Raw genomic sequence first — 21,045 nt, 5'->3', positions numbered from 1 at the left:
ACTTAAAATATGCACAGCACAGGTGTTTTTTCCTAATGGTCATTTTTCACAGCCCATACACATAGTTTGATGCGGGAGTAAGCTCATATTGCATTAGCATTCCCAAACTGCAACACAAGAGTCAGTTCCAGGAGAAGCGCCTCACACTTAAGAAAAGTACTTTCAGGAAACCAAAGTGCCCTTGATAAAATGCAAAGTACGTGGTTTAAGTTCATCTTTGCGCAAAACATTCTAAGAATATTGCACACTAAAAAACTTGGGGGGAGAGTGCGTGAGAATTAGCCCAGATATACCCAGGACACAGAAGAGGCTTAATGAGAAGTAAAAGATGTTAAGTAAAGGGGTACTAAGGAGGCCGGTGTGCTCGGTTGGGACGTCAGGAGAGTGGATCTACAAGGCAACGCCTGGTGCAGGGGGGATCACAAAGAATGTAACTGGTGCTGGGGACGCGAAGGGCACGTGCGCCAAGGGGAGGCAACAGGATGCGAGGCTTGGGAAATTAAAATGGGTGAAGCCTGCTGTAGACGGGGTCGTGGTGCCGACAAGAGTGAACAGAAGTGGGGAAAAGGGAGGAAAGGGCATTGGGAAGTGGTGGTGGGAGGAGAAGCAGCTAGGGACCGAAGCGTCCCGGGGAAAAGGGCAGACGCGGCTAGCAGAGAAGGCGGGGAGAGGAAGGCTCCCCCGGGCTGGGGTGGGAGGTCCAGGGACCGCGTGGGAGGGAGACGACCAGGGTTACGGGCGACGCCGGGACGGCTGGGGCTCGGGAAGGTCTCGGGCAGGCCTGGGGCGCCAGACTAGCTACCTTGAGGGCTTCCAGCCGGTAGCGCTGAGTAGAACTGGGGTCCATCATGACCGTCACCGCTTTCACCAGCTGCTCGCACAATGCGTTCACTTGATCCATCGCCATGGCTAAAGCCAGGCGCCGTGAGTACGTACCGCGGCCGTCCCGGGAGAACGTACAGCTCCCACGGTTGGACCCCACGCTGGTACAGGGCAGAGGCCGGCTAGGGGCGGGGGCGCGGAGCGGGAGGAGGAGCGTGAACTGTAGAAGCTCCGGCCGGGAAGGGGCCGGCGCTGCGCACGCGTCCGACCTGCCACTGCGCACGCGCACGCGGAAGTGGCGGCTCCCTTGACGGTTGCTCCTGGGTGGGCGGAGCGAGAGACGGAAGGACGCGGGTGCGCAGGCGCATCAATCGCTCGTCGCCGCGCGCGCGCTATTAGATCTCTGTTAGGCGGGCTGTTGCTGAGCAGTCGGGCACAGTTGAACTCATCCGGCAGTGACGGTGGCTACCCGAACAAGGGTGCGACCCTTGCTCCGTTTCTCTGTCCTTACGGGGAATAAATCTCTCTTGAAACAGATGTTCAAGATCCCTGCGTCTTCCTTCAGTGGATACTGAGCCCGGCACCTGCGGATTCCTCGGTTGGCAGTTTTGCCAGGTGTTTGTCACATTGGTAAGAGAATTTAGAACCATTCGATATCACTATTTTCAGTCATTTCTTGTTCCCTGGGCTGTTGGTTTTATGATATAGCAGTGGCTGGTGACAATATTGGGCCGAAATTACACTCACAGAGAGATAAGGCCCTGGTATTGTCTTCTAAGAGGATTTTGCTTGTGGAAAAAGTATTTTTTTCTTTAGCTCCTAAACCTCCCTCTTCCCATGTACTTTGCTTGGATGTGTAATCACCTGATCGGCCACAAACTTGTTTTGTACAGATTGGGCTAAATGGAGATACTTAATGAAGAATAATTGGAATTATCGAAGGCTTGTGAGTTTTGATTATTTGAAGTGCTGTATTCAATTAGTGTGATCTTTATTCCGTAGGAAAGTTTTGGCAGAGTGTGTTTCATTTTCCATTTTAGAAAAGCTCTTGGTTTCTCTGGCAAAATACATAAACCGAAAACTTGAACAGCTTCGTTATCTATTAAGTCTGCATATTGGTTTTTGTGTTTGTGTACACAGTAAGATGTTTGCTGGACTTAAATCCCCCATCTCTGCTGCTGTTTGTATCAAATATGGCACTTAACTGGTGGTTTTTTTCTTTGCTGGTTTGTGTGTGTGTGTGTGAAAATGCACTTACTATTTTTATTCTGGCATTATGTGTACCAGTATACCCCAAAGCCACTTAAAGGTGAAGCGATTTCTGAAGTGGTTTTTAACTTACATGTGTTTAAAGTATCACATTCTGCCTTTTTAAAAAAAGTTGAGTGGAATTTATAAGGAATTAAGGCTTTGACTACTGTTATTTTTTAAATTTATTTTCTTTCCACTAATCTTCCAGCTTTGTGATTACATGCCACTTTTCTCAGGGTGAATGTTAAATTTTGACACTTTTTTTTACAATACAGTTGAGTGCTTACTCAACTGTACAACCTGTGTTTCTCACATTTAAATCATGCATCACTGGTGTTTCCATAAATATCTTGTTTACTTTAAGTTTATTGGTTCCCAATGTCTGTTGCGTGTTAGAACACCCAGGAGAGTTTTTAAAACTCACAGTGCCCAAGTCATACCTGTTTTGTACAGTCTCAGCCTATTGATAGTAATGCTTTCTGTTTATTAGAAATGCCAGGGGGCACTCACCTGGGCTCCAGTGACAGACAGCCCCCCTTTCCAAACCAGTGTTAGGACTGGACCAGCCCTTGTGATTCTTATTATGGCTGCAAGATGCCCTTTAGCAACAACTGTCAAGAAATGTTGAAGAAAAAAAAGTTTATTACTTACAAGCCTTGGAATGTAGGGGGCACACTGTGTCGTCTCAGGTAGAGCAAGAGAGTGAGCAGGGGCCTGGGGTTCTGCTGTTATTGGAGTGGAGGACTTCGTGGGTTTATTATTGACAAATGTAAAATACAAGAGTAGGAACTTAAAGTGCAGGAAGAGAGAAAAAGGAGAAATAACAAGCAGCCCAAATGACTGAAATCATTGAAATCAACCAAGATCTCTAAAACAAAGGAGTCTCACTGCAGAGAGGTAGCCTGTTTCTTTTCTCTAGTCATATGGCTAGCAATATGTTTATTCCATAGATAGCCTCTTTGAAGTGAATGCCAGGGCAATCAAAGCTTAAATCAAGCACCTGCATTACAAAAACAAACAACTTTCTGTGGTTTATACTACAGTCCACTCTGTGATGCCAAGGCTTCAGAATCAATGGGGAGGCTATTGCTAAGTCAAGGGTAGGGAACATTGTAACCCAGAAAGTACACATCTTAACAGGATTATAGTAGCAAATTCTGTAGTAACTATGCAAGTGATAGATTGAAATCTAGTCTGTAGCCATTGTTCCAAGCTTGGAAGGATCCAGCCATGAAACTAAATCAGTGCTCTTGGGGGCTGGCCCTGGAAATCTGTTCAAGGGTTTGAGTAATATTGTAAAATATTTTAACATCTTGGGCCACTTGTGTAAGTAGGTTTGAACCTGTCTTGAGTTGGTGGGTTGTTCTGTACCTCATGGAACCAATTCTTAGCCCTGAAAATAGTTCGGTTCAGTTAAAATGTTGTGTCTCATTTCAAGAGGCAGTAATGCAGGTGGGTTCCCCACGGTAGGCCTGTTAAAAAACAAAACTCAACTGAATAAATTTTTTTTATTATTTTTATTTTGGTATCATTAAACTACAATTACGTGAAGAACATTATGTGTACTAGGCTCCCCCCTTCACCAAGTCCCCCCCACAAACCCCTTCACAGTCACTGTCCATCTGCATAGTAAGATGCTGTAAAATCACTACTTGTCTTCTCTGTGTTGCACAGACCTCCCCATACCCCCCACGCACTATACATGCTAATCGTAATGCCCTCTTTCTTTTTCCCCACCCTTATCCCTCCCTTCCCTCCCAGCCTCCCCAGTCCCTTTCCCTTTGGTAACTATTAGTCCATTCTTGAGTTCTGTGATTCTGCTCCTGTTTTGTTCCATCAGTTTTCCTTTGTTCTTATACTCCACATATGAGTGAAATCATTTGGTCCTTGTCTTTCACCGCCTGGCTTATTTCACTGAGCATAATATCCTCTAGCTCCATCCATGTTGTTGCGAATGGTAGGATCTGTTTTTTTCTTATGGCTGAGTAATATTCCATTGTGTATATGTACCACATCTTCTTTATCCATTCATCTACTTATGGACATTTAGGTTGCTTCCATATCTTGGCTATTGTAAATAGTGCAGCGATAAACATAGGGGTGCATCTGTCTTTTTCAAACTGGAGTGCTGCATTCTTAGGATAAATTCCTAGAAGTGGAATTTCTGGGTCGAATGGTATTTCTATTTTGAGCATTCTGAGGAACCTCCATACTGCTTTCCACAATGGTTGAACTAATTCACATTCCCACCAGCAGTGTAGGAGGGTTCCCCTTTCTCCACAACCTCGCCAACATTTGTTGTTGTTTGTCTTTTCCATGACGATCCTTACTGGTGTGAGGTGATATCTCACTGTGGTTTTAGTTTGCATTTCTCTGATGATTAGCTATGTGGAGCATCTTTTCATGTGCCTGTTGGCCATCTGGATTTCTTCTTTAGAGAACTGTCTATTCAGTTCCTCTGCCCATTTTTTAATTGGATTATTTGCTTTTTGTTTGTTGAGGCATGTGAGCTCTTTATTCAACTGAATAAATTTAAAGATCTTACTGGCTTTATTCAATAATTCATGGATTGGGCAGTATCCCATCTAACAGTAGAAAGGAGCTTCAAAAGACTTTTATGTAGGCAGAAGGGGATGGGGCAAGGAGGAAGTTAACTAGCAAAGAGTGGATTGTTTCAAGCAAAATTACATTCCTTTGGGGGTCTATCAGGTGGATTACCTCACCAGTACTGATGAGGAAATTCCAGAAAATGACTGATTAAGATTATACTCTGGGGAGAGCTGAAACTACAACTAAGTGTTAGGTGTTAAGTCTTGGTTTAGTGATAGAGACTTAGAACAAGGGACTTTGTTTTGGGCATACTCTCAGTTTTTAACAGGCCTATGTGGTGCTTCCAGTATTTAATAAGAGGCATTTCTATGGAAACAAAGGAAATAAAAACAAAAGTTAATGATTGAAGCAGATTATAATTCCACTTTCTGAGTTCTGAAGTCAGCCAGTTAAGATTTCTAGATGTCAGGCTAAAAGCATTTTCAGATGGAGTCAGGGTAGACAGTGGCAATCTGATAGATTTTCCTGGTTTGCAGTTTGAATGTCTCTGGTAAATGCGCCACATAACAGCATGCCCTCTGACTGTTTATACATAAGCTGTTGTGGTGATTTCTCAAGTTTATATCAAGTTTATATTAGCTTGTATGACTTCAGAAAAAGGGGCTGTTTTAGTTCTCAGTGGTTCCAAGTCAAAGGGTGGAAGAAAAATTGGAAATTTAGAGAGTTGTAGCCAACTATTGGAGGGAACCAGAAGAATTCAGGATCCAGTACAGTTTATGTGTAGAAAACAAAACCTCAAAGACAATGAACAGCATTAAAATCTGATATCCACAAAGGTGTATTACTGAAAATAATGTTTTCTATTTACAATCATACCCATTTCTATCATAGATAATAAAAAAAAAGTTGATTTGTTTGTAACATAAGTCTAGCTTAATTAAAATTGGCCTGGGTATTTACATAAGTACATTAAGAATGGTGATTGACCATATAGACTCCTTTAAGTCTGCTTTGCTGTAACTTTTGATAAGTAATCTCCAATTGAACTTTTAAAATCCTCTCTTAACGATGAGCTAGCAGAAAGAGAAATCAAGAAAACAATTCCATTCATAATTGCATCAAAAAGAATAAAATACCTAGGAATAAACCTAACCAAGGAACTACAAGACACTCAAGAGAGAAATTAAAGAAGATACCAATAAATGGAAATACACCCTGTGCTCATGGATACGAAGAATTAATATTGTCAAAATAGCATTCCTGCCTAAAGCAATCTACAAATTCAATGCAATTCCTATCAAAATACCAACAGCATTCTTCAATGAACTAGAGCAAATAGTTCTAAAATTCATATGGAACCACAAAAGACCCCAAATATCCAAAGCAGTCCTCAGAAGGAAGAATAAAACTGGGGAGATTATGCTCCCCAACTTCAAGCTCTACTACAAAGCCACAGTAATCAAGACAATTGGTACTGGCACAAGAACAGACCCATAGATCAATGGAACAGAATAGAGAGCCCAGATATAAGCCCAAGCATATATGATCAATTAATATATGATAAAGGAGCCATGGATATACAATGAGGAAATGACAGCCTCTTCAACAACTGCTGTTGGCAAAACTGGACAGCTGCATGTAAGAGAATGAAACGAGATTATTGTCTAACTCCATACACAAAAGTAAACTCGAAATGGATCAAAGACCTGAATGTAAGTCATGAAACCATAGAACTCTTAGAAGAAAAAGGCAAAAATCTCTTGAATATAAACATGAGCAACTCTTTCCTGAATGCAGATCCTCGGGAAAGGGAAACAAAAGCAAAAATAAACAAATGGGACTACATCAAGCTAAAAAGCTTCTGTACAGCAAAGGACATCATCAGTAGAACAAAAAGGCATCCTACAGTATGGGAGAATATATTTGTAAATGATATATCTGACAAGGGCTTAACACCCAAAATATATAAAGAACTCACATGCCTCAACACCCAAAAAGCAAATAGCCCTATTAAAAAATGGGTGGAGGATATGAACAGACAGTTCTCCAAAGAAGAAATTCAGATAGCTAACAGGCACATGAAAAGATGCTCCACATTGCTAGTTATCGGGGAAATACAAAATAAAACCACAATGAGGTATCACCTCACACCAGTTGGGATGGCCACCATCAAAAAGATTAGGAACAGCAAATGCTGTCGAGGATGTGGAGAAAGGGGAACCCTCCTACACTGCTGGTGGGAATGTAAATTAGTTGAACCATTGTGGAAAGCAGTATGGAGGTTCCTCAAAAAACTAAAAATAGAAATACCATTTGACTCAGAAATATCACTCCTTGGAATTTACCCAAAGGAAACAAGATCTCAGATTCAAAAAGATATATGCACGCCTATGTTTATTGCAGCACTATTTACAATAGCCAAAATATGGAAGCAACCTAAGTGTCTATCAGTAGATGAATGGATAAAGAAGATGTGTTACATATACACAATGGAGTACTATTCAGCCATAAGAAGAAAAAAATCCTACCATTGCAGCAACATGGATGGATCTAGAGGGTATTATGCTCAGTGAAATAAGCCACACGGAGAAAGACAAGTACCAAATGGTTTCCCTCATTTGTGCAGTATAACAATGAAGCAAAACTGAAAGAACAAAACAAGAGACTCCCAGACTCCAAGAAGCAACTAGTGGTTACCAAAGGGGAAGAGGGTTGGGAGGGAGGGAGAAGGGGATTGAGGGGTATTATGATTAGTACACATGGTGTGTGGGGTCAAGAGGAAGACAGTGTAGCACAGAGAAGACAAGTAGTGACTCTGTGGCATCTTACTACACTGATGGACAGTGACTTCAATGGGGTATGGGGGAGGACTTGATAATATGGGTGGATGTAGTAACCACAAAGTTTTTCATGTGAAACCTTCATAGGTGTGTATATGAGTGATACCTTAATTTAAAAAAATCCTTTCAAGACTCAGAAGCCAACCCAAATACTTGTTGTCAGACTTTGCCTGCAATACCTGTAGATTTGTTGACTTCCTCTCTTGTTCAAGTCTCCCCCACTCTCTCCCCAAATATCCTGAGGTTCCTGGGCTTCTAGGAAATGAACTTCCTTACTCACCTAATAAGGCTGCTGGGAAGCCTGTACACAATGTACCAGGCCAGTGTTTCCAAGGCATCTTATTGGCTCCATGAAGTCCCCTTGTTTCCTTAAAGTTGTCTGGTTATATCTGAATGTATGTATGTTTCTGTCAAATAATAAGTTCTAGTCAAAGCCTTGGTAATATAACCAATGTTTCCAACTGTGTCCTGTTGCAAGAACAGATTCTTACTGAACTTATGTAGATAACTATATTGCCATGAAAATAAGAATACTCACTGAGTTTTCTAATTCTGGAGGGTCAAGCAGGAGAAAAAGTAATTGTTTTGTTCACAAAGGTATACTTTAACAAATTTCTGTATGTCATAGATAACTTGAGAAGTTTCTTTAAATCTAGAAAAAATGAAACATTAAAGAAACTGTTTCAAACAAGTCATAAAAATCAATCATCCTCATAGTTCATTAATTCTTACTGATTTTGATCTTGTGTTAGCAATTTTATGATGCCATCAGTTTCTTTATTTGTGTCCTATGACTTCATACCCAATTTAGTAGTGTGATCTGAAAGTTATCAGAAACCTGTTGTCATTATATTGAGTTGTAAGAAATACATACTGGGTCATTCTGCTAGCTTGTGTCCTGCTTCTCAGTTGGAAAGAGGAGCTATGCTTGGGGAGCCAGAACTCCTCCTGAGCCACTGAACCAGGCCCAAAGCTCCACAAGGATAGAAGCTCGGTTATTTGGGACCTTGCCCTCTGTCTCTCTTCATCTGACTGTTAACTTATATCCTTGTGGTATCCTTTATTAAACTGGTAAACTGTAAGAGTTTTCCTGAGTTATGTGAGCCGCTCTAGGAAATTAATCAAACCTAAGGGGGAGGTCATTGAAACCTCCAATCTGTAGCCAGTAGGACAGAAGCACAGGGAACTGCCTGGGGCTTGTGACTGGGATCTGTAGTCAGGTGGAGGGCAGTCTTGTAGAATGGAGCCCTTAACCTAGGGAATCTGGTGCTGTCTCTGGGCATATCATCATAATTGAGTTAAGTTCTCAAACACCCTGCTGGTATTCAAGAATTGCTTGGTGTTAGTCTATGTGGGGAAACCCCTTCCCACATACACACATTGGAATTGGGTCAGGGAACCCAAACGGAGTTATTCTACTATTACTGCTATGTATGATATTGTTACTGTTACACATATATGTAGGAAAAAAAGACACCATTGCATTTGGTGTCAGGGGAGTGAGATTTACACCTGTATTGTAGAGCACTTGTTGGAGTCCTTTCCATGTATCTCTTCGAAGATGAAACACATTTGCAAAAGCATTAGCATAAAATAATAACTATAAATTATGGAAAACTTAAAATGGCCTTGGTTAAAGATATGAGAGTTAATTATAATGCCATTGACAAGGAAATTTGGTTATTTCTATGATACACAACATTTTAAGATGAAAACTGAAATTATGACTGATAACAATACATATAAGAATTTTAGAATTTCATATAATTTCTGGAATGCTTGTATTAATAACATATCTTCACACGAATATCCATAAAGAAGGTTTAGCATTATTTCTTTTATTAAAGTATCGTTGATAATACAATCTTATGTTGGTTTCAAATGTAGGACACAGTGGTTCAGCAGTTATCCATATTAAATCCTCACCCCATCTGGTATGGTTACTATCTATCAAAGCAGAAAGTTGTTACAGAATCATAGACTATATTCTCCATGCAGTACTATCGTCCTGTGACCAAATTATATTGTGATTGTGAATTATTATGTCCCTCTATCCCTCTCCCCCACAACCCACTCCAACGCTTCCCCACTAGTCACTACTCAGTGTCTATGAGTTTACTGCTGTTTTGTTCCTTCTGTTTGCTTTGTTTTTATATTCCACAAATAAGTGAAATCATATGGTATTTGTCTTTGAGATGTTCCAGCTACTCTGTGGAAAACTCCGAAGTTAGTTCGAGGTCAGAAAGACTTCATTTGGCATTTGAGTTTGGGGGAAAGTTATTAAAAATATCAAAAGGTTTTAAAATACTTGATTAAATAGAATCACAGATCACTGCAAACTAATACATAATTACCATTTAACCAAAGTGACAAAGACTTAGCAGGCAAATACCAAAAGTTACAAAGTTGTAAAAAAAAATAAGACAGTTTTCTTAGGTAATCAAAGACCTGATAAAGACAACAGGAACCACAGGAAATTATTTTGATAAAGCTTAGAATCAAATTAAAATTCCTAGACAGATTATTTAAAAGGTAAAAATATATTCTTATCAGGAACAGTTTTCTGTAATCCAAGAAAATATCCTTGTTGCAGATGAAAGAAAATTTTCATTTACCTAAGTACACTATTGATATTAAAGCTTATTTTTAAAAAATCCTTATAATACCAATTGAACTTTAACCAGCTTGATTACACAAGTAAAAATCTCTTTTTCTCTCTCTACTCATGACCTTGCCGTCTGGCCCCTGGTGTGCTGTGTAATTTTCTGAGCCTGTAAATAATAAACTTTCTGATGGTTATTGCTGACAGGTGTCTTGCAGTCACAGTAAGAACCACACTTGTCTGTCCAGTCACAACACTGGCTGGCTTGGAAAGGGGAGATGTTTGTGGGAAGCTCTTTGGGGCCCAGCAGAGTTCCCAGGCATTTCTAGCTAATAGAAAGCATTACTATCAATAGGCTGAGATCAGTACAAAACATACTCGTGCCAATTAAATTAGAGTGTCTGGTGGTAGAAGCCAGATAACAATATTATTTAAATGTTCCTAGGTGATTCCAATTTGCAGCAAAGTTTGGGAGCCAGTGCTTTAGTTTACATTTTTTCTTCCAGATTTCTAACAGTGTTAAATAATAACATTAATCTGAATCCACTGACAAGTGTATGTTTTATTCTTCCAGTCTGCTATCATTGATACCTTTAAGTATGTCTGTCCACAAATGGTATGTAGTATTCTTTTCTTTTGTCTTCAAAAATTTACACAAATGGGCAGAAAGTTACCATTAGAACACTGCAAGGTTGTTACAGGCAACATCTAGTGATGGGTGCTTAGTGGTTGAAAGTTGGAGGAGAAACAGGATATTTGCATGCATAATCTCAGTATCTCCCCTAAGATATAAGTTACAAAAGAAAAAATAGTGACTTTATGGTGAGAAACCTTGCAAACACTATCACAAATATGATCACAACTAAACCATCACCAGTAAGATGTTGGCATCATGTACGTCAGTTTTATAATATTCTTGCTAAAATTCATAGCATCAGTCTAATCAAGAGAAAATGTCATACAAACCTAAATTGAGAAACATTCTCAAAGTAACTGATTAGTTCTTTTGAGAAGTGTCAAGGTTATGAAAAACAAGGGAAGACTGAGGAAGTGTCACAAATTGGAGAAGACTGAAGAGACAAGACGACTAAGATTAAATCCTAGTTGGATCCTGGAACAGAAAAAGGACATTAATGGAATAGCCAGTGAAATTAAAGTATGTAGTTGAATATTACACCAATGTTCGTATTATCTGCTTCTCTTTTCCCTGAACTTATACTTGAGATTTGTCTATCATCTAGATTAACTGTTGGTTTTATCCCTCTATTCATGTGCACTGTGATTTTAATTTGCATTACCATATGACTAATGATGTTGAGCCAATCTTCATGAGCCTTTTGACATTTGTATATCTTCTTTTGTAAAGTGTTCAATTCTTTGGTGGGGATGGGTATTTCTAAACTTTCAATACTTGTTGCCTTCCTAAAGTTGTACCAGTCTGTTATTCTGCTGCCAGCAATATATGAAAATGCCCATTTCCTTCTTGAAAGTTTTCATCATGCTCCCATGCTAATGGAACTCAACAATGGAAGACTGGAAATACAGTTTTCTTTGGTGCTTTGGATTAGGTATCCTTTCTGACTGTCCATAAAATATCATTTTACAGAAAAATGGCTAATGGACAGGATCGGGTAGTTGCTCTTGTGGATATGGACTGTTTTTTTGTTCAAGTGGAACAGCGGCAAAATCCTCATTTGAGGAATAAACCTTGTGCAGTTGTACAGTACAAATCATGGAAGAGTGGTGGGTAAGTATCATAGTTATTCTTATTACTGCTAACTATTCTTTTAACCTGTAAGAATACATAGCACTATGCCAGGTCACATTTTTGAGATTTCTGAACTTTGTTTGAGATCAAATAGTGGCATCTGTGACCAGAAAGTTTGTACTGTTGTGTTTATAGTCTATTCACATTAAATTTTAACTATTCTTGCTTGTGATCATGTAATATTTTTCTGTTCCCCTTTTTTTCTAACCTTAGAATAATTGCAGTGAGTTATGAAGCTCGTGCATTTGGAGTCACTAGAAGTATGTGGGCAGATGATGCTAAGAAGTTATGCCCAGATCTTCTACTGGTACAAGTTCGTGAGACCCGTGGGAAAGCTAACCTCACCAAGTAAGAAGAAAAGATTGTTTAAGGGGAATGGAAGATTTGGAAATAATATTCCATGAGGCTAGGAACTGTTGCTTTAAATTTGTTTTATGTGAATAACATCTTAAAAAATTCCCTTTCTCAGCCAATGTTTTTGTGTGAAATGGAAACAGGATTTGATACTATGTTTTGGGAACAGTTAAAAGTCATTATAATATATAACAATTGCTGTCCTTTACATGCTTTCAGTTCCTTATTTAAAAGATTGGTTATTAGAAAACGTAATGCCAATTATCATATTCTCAGGCCAAAAGTCTGAAGTGTTTGAAGTAATTAAACTGACTAAAAGTTAACAGTTTTTCCAGAGAAGTATGAGTCAAAGTGATATTCCAGTGCAATATTTAGAAATATTTGCCAGAATTGAAGAATCTCAAAGGAGATTACTTTCTATGTTTTTGAACTGAGCTGCCCTCCCTCCCCCTCCCCCACATTTTAGAAGGTTAGCCTTGGAATGAGAAATATGTATATATAGGCATAGCCAAGTTAGAGATAGGTACAAACCTCAGCCATTATAATAAAAAACTAGCTGGTATGTTCTGAGTGTATGTCATATGCCAGGCACTGTGTTAAGCTCTCCATAGGCAATATTTTGCAAGTCTAATATTGTTATAAGATAGGTTCTGGTTATTACTGTCCCCCTACCCCAACCCCAGGGAGGAAGCAAGTTTAGAGAGGTTAAATATTTTTAACTTAACACAGCTCAGGAAGCAGAAGACTGAGGATTTGATTCCAGTATCCACATTTTCATGGCACACTGTGCTGTGTGGTGTGATGTGGAGTGTAGTAATTGTGCTTTGACTGGGGACTTGAGATATTATTGAATTCATCTGTGAACTAGAAGTATAAAGGTGGAGTGTTATAGCCAACCTCCCACTGGAGTTATTGCCAGAAAAGAAGACAGATTTGACTCAAGATTAATACCTCACCTCTCAAGTACAATTAATTCAGTGTATGGACATGTACTACTTTGCATTCAATAGAATTTTATGCTGGTAAAGACAATGTAACTTCCTAGAAATACAGTTGACTTCAGAGTGTGATTTTGAAAAGCCACACACTACCAACTTTAAACTGCATCATTTGTTTTACTGTTAAAATCTTCATCAAGTGGTTACAAAGGGGAAGGGTGGGGGATGGGGGTGGGGAGGGAGGGAGAAGGGGATTGAGGGGTAGTATGATTAGCACACATGATATGGTGGAATCATGGAGAAGACAGTGTAGCACAGAGAAGGCAAGTAATGACTGTAGCATCTTACTATGCTGATGGACAGTGAGTTCAATGGGGTATGGGAGGGGACTTGATAATATAGGTGAATGTAGTAATCACATTGTTTTTCATGTGAAACCTTCATAAGAGTGTATATCAATGATACCTTAAAAAAAATCTTCATCATATAATGAACAAAGGCAGTTTTAGAAAATTTAGGAGTAAGTTTATAAACTAGAGGTTTAATATTTTGGATTTAATATTGCTGATTTAAATATCTTAATAACTGACCTGAGATACCAGGTTATAAAAATAAGAATATGATTTACAGAAACATATACATGAAGTTTATCCAATACCTTGGAGTAATTTGCTCAAGAGCCTGTGAAGGAAGGAACATTGACTACTGCAGCACAGTGTCCTTTCCTTGCTACCTGTGTATGCAAGTGGGTCGTGATCTCGTGCCCGCACACATGCTTGTACTGTCTTTTTGTTCTTTGAAGTCTGACAGTGTTCTCACAAGCCCAAATAATGTTAAAGGGAAAAAAGCTAGCTCTTTTCCCTAATTCCCTCATTTGAGAATGTTTTAGGACAATAATTTTAGTAATTTTTATAGTGTCTTAGTGAAGAGGTGCAAATATTTCCATTTTTAGGATAAATCAAGTAGCTTCAACAGAAACAAAGAAGTTACTTTAAATTCCATGGCAAGTCCAAAGCAAAGAAAATATCCACATATTATCATATTATAAATGATCACATATTACATTAAAATATCACATATTATCACCTGAATGAAACACTTGCAATATATCCAGAAGACCTTCTTATGGCTTGAATAGAAGGTTTGTGGTGAGATTGGTATCTCCCAGGGAGGCTATCTGCCTTCTCAGACTCATTGCCACATTCTAGGCCCTTACTTCAACTTGATAATTTGAATGTTAATATACCCAAAATGATTGGACTTGGTTAGTTATATGTGGGGTGAGGGGTGAGGACCAGTTCACATGTTAATCAAACTCACCATTGACTGAAGTGTAAAACGCATGTCACTTGGTTAATTTATAATGAAAAATATCAGCCTGAAGAAGACCAGATACTTGTGTTCACTGATCAGTGCACTGTTTCCTTAAGTTACCTCTTAGTTTGAAGACAAAAGTAGGAGTAGAATACTGTGTGGTGGGTGTAGGAAAATAACAAAAGGAATAGGTGATAATAGTAAAATGTTTTCTAATTTAACAAGTTTGAAGCATTTCTTTCTATTAGAGAGAGCCTTGAAACATAGACATGTTATGGTCTGGATGCCTTTTACCTTGGTCGTGCTAGAATCACACTAAAAATATTCGCTTCTATGGTTCATTTTCATTGCTTCTGTTAACTGACCTTCTGCCTGCTCATTGACCTCTCCATTTGGGTTGCTAACTAGTCTCCATCAAGCCATTTCTCTCTTTAAGGAGACCTTACATTGACTATGTATGTTGTTCCATTTTGAGAGCCAGGGGATGGGGCTAACAATCTCAGTGTTCCTTTCATTTATTACCTACACATATTATCTGTATACTTTTTAGGTACCGGGAGGCCAGTGTGGAAGTGATGGGTATAATGTCTCGTTTTGCTGTGATTGAACGTGCCAGCATTGATGAGGCTTATGTAGACCTGACCGGTGCTGTACGAGAGAGACTACAAGAGCTGCAAGGTCAGCCTATCTCAGCAGACCTGTTGCCAAGAACCTACATTGAAGGGTTGCCCCATAGCCTTACAGCAGCAGAAGGGACTATTCAGAAAGGTACTTCCATAGCTTCATATTGCTTCTGCTTCCTGCCTTTGGAACTGCTTTGCTTCATCATCCTGATCGTTCTTGGATTGATTGAAAGGAAACTTAACTACAACCTGAATGAATCACAAGCACTTACATGGAAGGATATACAAATTCTCTTACCTTCCCAGGCTTATGGATATTGGGAAGTTGTGAAATCTGTATGAAATTGTTTCTCTTTAGATATAACTAGGGCAGTTCAGAGTTATAAACAGACTGAACACTTCCATCATTTGTAGGTTAGTTTATATTATTGTTACCTGGTTTCTTCATCATAAAAAGAGTGAGATTTTTTAAGGGAGACCTCAAGTGAAAGGAGTTGAGTCACTCAAAATGTCTATAATCACTTCACAGCACAGTGTGAGCAGTGGGCTGCAAGGCCTCTTTCTTTTTATTTTACTTTTCCCTTTCATAGTGATTCTCTCCCCCCACTCTCTCTCTACGCGCCCCCCCCCCCCACACTCTGGCATCTACCATGTGTTTCATATGTCTTCTTTAATCAATGTATATGTCTTTATAAATTATATAATGTTGTTTTGTGTATGCTCTTTAAACCTTGTGCTTTTTAATTACAAGATAATAATGTGTTATTATAGGTCTTATTCTTTTTCTTAGTTTTCTTTCAATGGTAATTTCATAGATCTATCCAGGAAGCTGTATTTATGTGTAATTGATTGTTTTTAATTGTAGCATAATCCATAGTATGGATCTACCATTATCCTAGTGACAAACTCATTTGTTGTTTATAACTTCCTACTGTTTATATGGTGAATGTCCTCATTCATCCTCTTTTGGACCTATGCAAGGGTTTCTCTGGGAAATATTTTCAGGAGTAGACTGCTGGGTCATAGGATATACACATAAACTTAGTTCCACTAAATACTGCCAAATTGCTTTGCTGAATGACTGTAAGATACCCTACCCTTGGCAGTACACAAGAATTCCTGTTTCTCCTGTGTTCTTACCAGCAATTGATATTATCCAATGTTTAAAAATATTTGCCATGTGATGGATATAATGTGGTTATTTTGTGTTTTTGGTTTGTCTTAATTTACATTTCTCTATTTGAAGTTGAGCATGTCTTCATATACATGCACTTGTTAACCAGTTGAGTTTTTACTTTTGTGAATTGCATATTTATAATCTTTACCCAGTTTTCCATTGGATTTCCTGCCCCATTTTTTTTTAGAGTTTTTGTATTATCCTAGTTATTAGCTCCTGTTTCTGACATTGCAGCTATCTTCTCCCAAGTATGTCATCCATTAACTTTGTTTATGCTGTGCATTGTTGAAGAAATTATTTTATTCCATCAGTTTTTCACATTATGGTTATGTATTTTGAATCCCCTTTTAGACATCCATTTTATTAGAAGTTCAGGAAGGCAATTTTTCTACATTGTCTTCTATTTGCCTTATAGTTTAGGTTTTTCTACCTTATGGAGTTCATCTTTTAATTTTATTTAAGGTAAGGAGCCACCTTAATTACTATCCTTAGAGTGAGCCAATCTTTCCCAACAATTACTTATTAAAAATTCATTCTTTCTCAAAACAAAGCTGGGGGTGGGGGTGGGGGGCGTCGTGTTCCCTGACATCAAGCTCTACTACAAAGCCACAGTAATGAAAAAATTTGACACTGGCACAAGAAGAGACCCATATATCAATGGCACAGAATAGAGAGCTCAGGTATAAACCCATGCATATATGGTCAGTTCATGTATGATAAAGTAACTATGAAGATATAATGGGGAAAAGATAGCCTCTTCAACTGGTGTTGGGGCAACTGAACTACATGTAAGAAAATGAAACTGGGTTATTGTCTAACTCCATATGCAAAAATAAACAAGAAATGGATCAAAGACCTGAATGTAAGTTATGAAACCACAAAACTCTTAGAAGAAAACAGGCAAAAAATCTCTTGAATATAAACATGAGCAACTTTTTCCTGGACACATCTCCTCAAGCAAGGGAAACAAAATAAAAAATAAACAAGTGGGACTACATCCAACTAAAAAGCTTCTTCACAGGAAAGGACACCATCAGCAGAAAAAAAGGCACCCTATAGTATAGGAGAATATATTCATAAATGACTTATCTGATAAGGGGTTAACATCCAAAATACATAAAGAACTCATACACTTCAGCACCAAAAAACAAATAACCTGATTGAAAAATAGGCAGAGGAGTGATATATTAGGCGAGGATTAAAGATGGCAGTGTGAGAGGTGAGACAGAGGCCTCCTCCTAAAACCACATATAATACAAAAATATGAGCGACAGAAAAGAAGGCTGCACCAGACTGCATACACCTGGAGAAAAGAGCAGACCTCACAGAACAGGATAATATACCAAAGCTGTGATCTGGCAGGACCCAGGCCCTTCCCCCACCCCAGCTCACTGGCAGGAGGAAGAGAAATGGAGAGGGGAAGGAGTGGAGGCCTGGGACTGCTGAACACCTAGCCCTGGAGATCTGCTCTGGGAGCACAAAGCTACATTGCATGGTGCTCTGGTGATTAGTGGGGTTGAAAAGGTAAGACAGGTGGAATACCTGGAGAGAATGAAATTCCAGCCACTTGTGGAGAATGGATCCATATCCTGCTGCTCTGGGACAAAAGAAAGGTGGGCAGTCTGAGAGACTTCCTAACAGTGAGAGGGCTGCTGAAGGGGGAAGGATTGCACAGAGCTTACTGCTCAGGAGAAAGGTTAGGTAGGCAAAATTATCTGGGTGGACTCTGCCCAGCAGGTTGGGAACATTCAGGAGCTTCGGGTGCTCCATCGCCCTGACTGGATACGCAGCTCCAAGGTCCCCCATCATGAAACACAGCCTGCTGTGCCTTTCTCCCTGCCAACCTGCCCCTGCCTCACAAACTGGCAGCCCCTGCCCTGGCATCAGGTCAGCCAGAGGGAAGCCCCACCTACAGCAACTACAATTGCAAAGCATAGAGGCTTACACCTGTGGGTTCAGCCCACTGGTTCCGGTGGTGGAGACAGGCATAGGATCTGGAAGCAGGAAACAGCTCTTTCCTCTCCCCAGGCACCAATACCACTCCTCTGTGACCCCCGACATCACTCCAGGGGCTGAGCAGCTCCAGAGAGCAGAGCTTCTGGAAACTAGAGGGCGCCACATACAAATATGAAATGTCAAAGGAACCTGGCTCAAACCAAAATACTAGAAACACCAGAAAAAGAGTCAAATGAAATCAATCTCATCAATCTCCCTGAAAGAGATTTCAAAATTAAAATCATAAATGTGCTTATGGAGGTACAGAAAAATATTCAAGAACTCAGGAACGAATTCCGGTCGGAGATCCAATCATTAAGGAATATAATGGAGGATTTTAAAAGCAGATTAGATACGGTGGAGGTGATGATAAATGAAATGGAAATTAGAGAACAGAAATACAAAGAAGCTGAGGCGCAGAAAGAAAAAAGGATCTCTGAGAATTAAAGAATATTGAAAGAACTGTGTGACCAATCCAAACGGAACAATATTCGTATTATACGGATACCAGATGAAGAAGAGAGAGAAAAAGGGATACAAATTGTCTTTGAAGAGGTAATTGCTGAAAACTTTCCCAATCTGGGGAAGGAGATAGTCTATCAGCCAATGGAGGTGCACAGATCTCCAAACACAAGGGACCCAAGGAAGGCAACATTAAGACATACAATAATTAAAATGGCAAAGATCAAGGATAAGGACAAACTATAAAAAGCAACCAGAGAGAGAAAAGAGATCACATACAAAGGAAAGCCCATCAGGCTATCATGAGACCTCTCAGCAGAAACCTTACAGGCCAGAAGGGAGTGGCATGATATATTTAATGCAATGAAGTGGAAGGGCATCAAAACAAGAATACTGTATACAGCAAGATTATCATTTAAATTTGAAGGAGGGATTAAACAATTTCCAGATAAGCAAAAGCTGAGAGAATTTACCTCACACAAACCATCTCTACAGTGTATTTTGGAGGGACTGCTATAGAAGGAAATGTTCCTAAGGCTAAACAGCTGTCACCAGGGGTAATAAAACCACAGTAAAGAAAGTAGAACAATTAATTACTAAGCAAAGGCAAAATTAAATTAACTACACTCAAAGTCAGTCAAGGGATAGACAAAGAGTACAGAATATGATACTTAATATATAAAGAATGGAGGAGGAAGAAAAAGGAGGAGAAAAAAAGAATTTTTAGATTGTATTTGTAATAGCATACTGAGTGAGATAAGTTAGACTCTTAGATACTAAGGAAGTTAACCTTGGACCTTTGGTAACCATGAATCCAAAGCCCTGCAATGGCAATAAGTACACACCTATCAATAATCACCCTAAGTGTCAATGGTCTTAGTGCACCAATCAAAAGACATAGAGTGACTGAATGGATAAAAAAAACAAGACACATCTATATGCTGCCTAGAAGAGACTCACTTCAAACCCAAAGACATACGCAGACTAAAAGTGAAGGGATGGGAAAAGTTATTTCATACAACTAATAGGGAGAAAAAGGTAGGAGTTGCAGTACTTGTATCAGACAAAATAGACTTCAAAAAGTCACAAGAGACAAAGGACATTATATAATGATAAAGGGGTTAATCCAACAATAAGATATAACCATTATAAATACCTGTGCATCCAGCACAGGAGCACCTACATTATATGAAACAAATACTAACAGAATTAAAGGGGGAAATAGAATGCAATGAATTCATTTTAGGAGACTTCAACACTCCACTCACTCCATAGGACAGATCAAACAGACAAAATAAGTAAGGAGACAGAGGCACTGAACAACACATTAGAACAGATGGACCTAACAGACATCTACAGAACTCTATATCCAAAAGCAGCAGAAAACACATTCTTCTCAAGTGCACATGGAATATTTTCAAGAATAGATCATACACTAGGGCACAAAAAGAGCCTTGGTAAATTATAAAAGATTGAAATTGTACCAACCAGCTTCTCAGACCACCCAGGTATGAAACTAGAAATAAATTACACGAAGAAAATGAAAAATCCCACAGACACATCAAAGCTTCACAACATTCTCCTAAATAACCAATGGATCAAAGTCCAAATAAAAACAAAGATCAAGCAATATATGGAGACAAATAACAACAATAATTCAACACTGCAAAATCTGTGGGATGCAGTGAAGACCGTGCTAAGAGGTAAGGATATTGAAATACAGGCCTACCTTAGGAAAGAAGACCAATCCAATATGAACAGTCTAAATTCACAATTAATGAAACTAGAAAAGGAAGAACAAATGAGGCCCAAAGTCAGTAGAAGGAGGGAGATAATAAAGATTAGAGCAGAAATAAATAAAATTGAGAAGAATAAAACAGTAAAAAGAATAAATGAAAGCAAAAGCTGGTTCTTCAAGAAAATAACCAAAATAGATAAACCCCTAGCGAGACTTATCAAGAAAAAAGAGAGTCTACACACATAAACAGAATCAGAAATGAGAAAGGAAAAGTCACTATGGACACCACAGAAATACAAAGAATTATGAGAGAATAATTGCCAGCAATGAAATTGAATTGGTAATCAAATACTACCTAAGAGGAAAACCCCTGGACCAATGGCTTCACCCTGAATTTTATCAAACATTTAGTGAAGACCCAATACCCACCCTCAAAGTTTTCCAAAAAGTAGAAGAGGAGGGAATACTTACAAACTCATTCTATGAGGCCAGCATCACTCTAATACTAAAACCAGGCAAAGACACACAGAAAGAAAATTACAGACCAATATTCCTGATGAACATAGATGCAAAAATACTCAACAAAATATTAGCAAACCTAATTCAAAAAT

The 21,045-nt window shown here is 39.0% G+C and overlaps 2 protein-coding genes across 4 annotated transcripts in view; one reads left to right on the top strand and one right to left on the bottom strand.

The window, feature by feature from the left end:
* The window catches only part of XPO5 (exportin 5), a 42,661-nt gene extending 41,568 nt beyond the window's left edge, over window positions 1-1,093 (bottom strand). For both annotated transcript variants that reach the window (XM_017676263.3, XM_073224658.1), the window contains exon 1: window positions 803-1,093. In XM_017676263.3, the coding sequence (XP_017531752.3) occupies window positions 803-907 (105 nt within the window). In that variant the 5' untranslated portion in view covers window positions 908-1,093. The remainder of the gene's footprint in view (window positions 1-802) is intronic.
* Window positions 1,094-1,192: 99 nt separating this feature from the next.
* The window catches only part of POLH (DNA polymerase eta), a 48,732-nt gene continuing 28,879 nt past the window's right edge, over window positions 1,193-21,045 (top strand). Inside the window, exons 1-4 of one of the 2 annotated variants that reach the window (XM_017676240.3) lie at window positions 1,194-1,452; window positions 11,672-11,812; window positions 12,047-12,181; window positions 14,990-15,207. In XM_017676240.3, coding sequence (XP_017531729.2) covers window positions 11,676-11,812; window positions 12,047-12,181; window positions 14,990-15,207 — 490 coding nt within the window. In that variant the 5' untranslated portion in view covers window positions 1,194-1,452; window positions 11,672-11,675. Of the gene's footprint in view, window positions 1,453-11,671; window positions 11,813-12,046; window positions 12,182-14,989; window positions 15,208-21,045 lie in introns of both variants that reach the window. The other variant, XM_037011792.2, reaches the window with a different exon arrangement.

Source organism: Manis javanica, chromosome 16 (genome assembly GCF_040802235.1).
Source record: "Manis javanica isolate MJ-LG chromosome 16, MJ_LKY, whole genome shotgun sequence".
NCBI classification, from domain to species: Eukaryota; Metazoa; Chordata; class Mammalia; order Pholidota; family Manidae; genus Manis; species Manis javanica.
The sequence above is the reverse complement of the archived record's forward strand: the minus strand, read 5'-3'. Positions and strand labels throughout refer to the sequence as shown.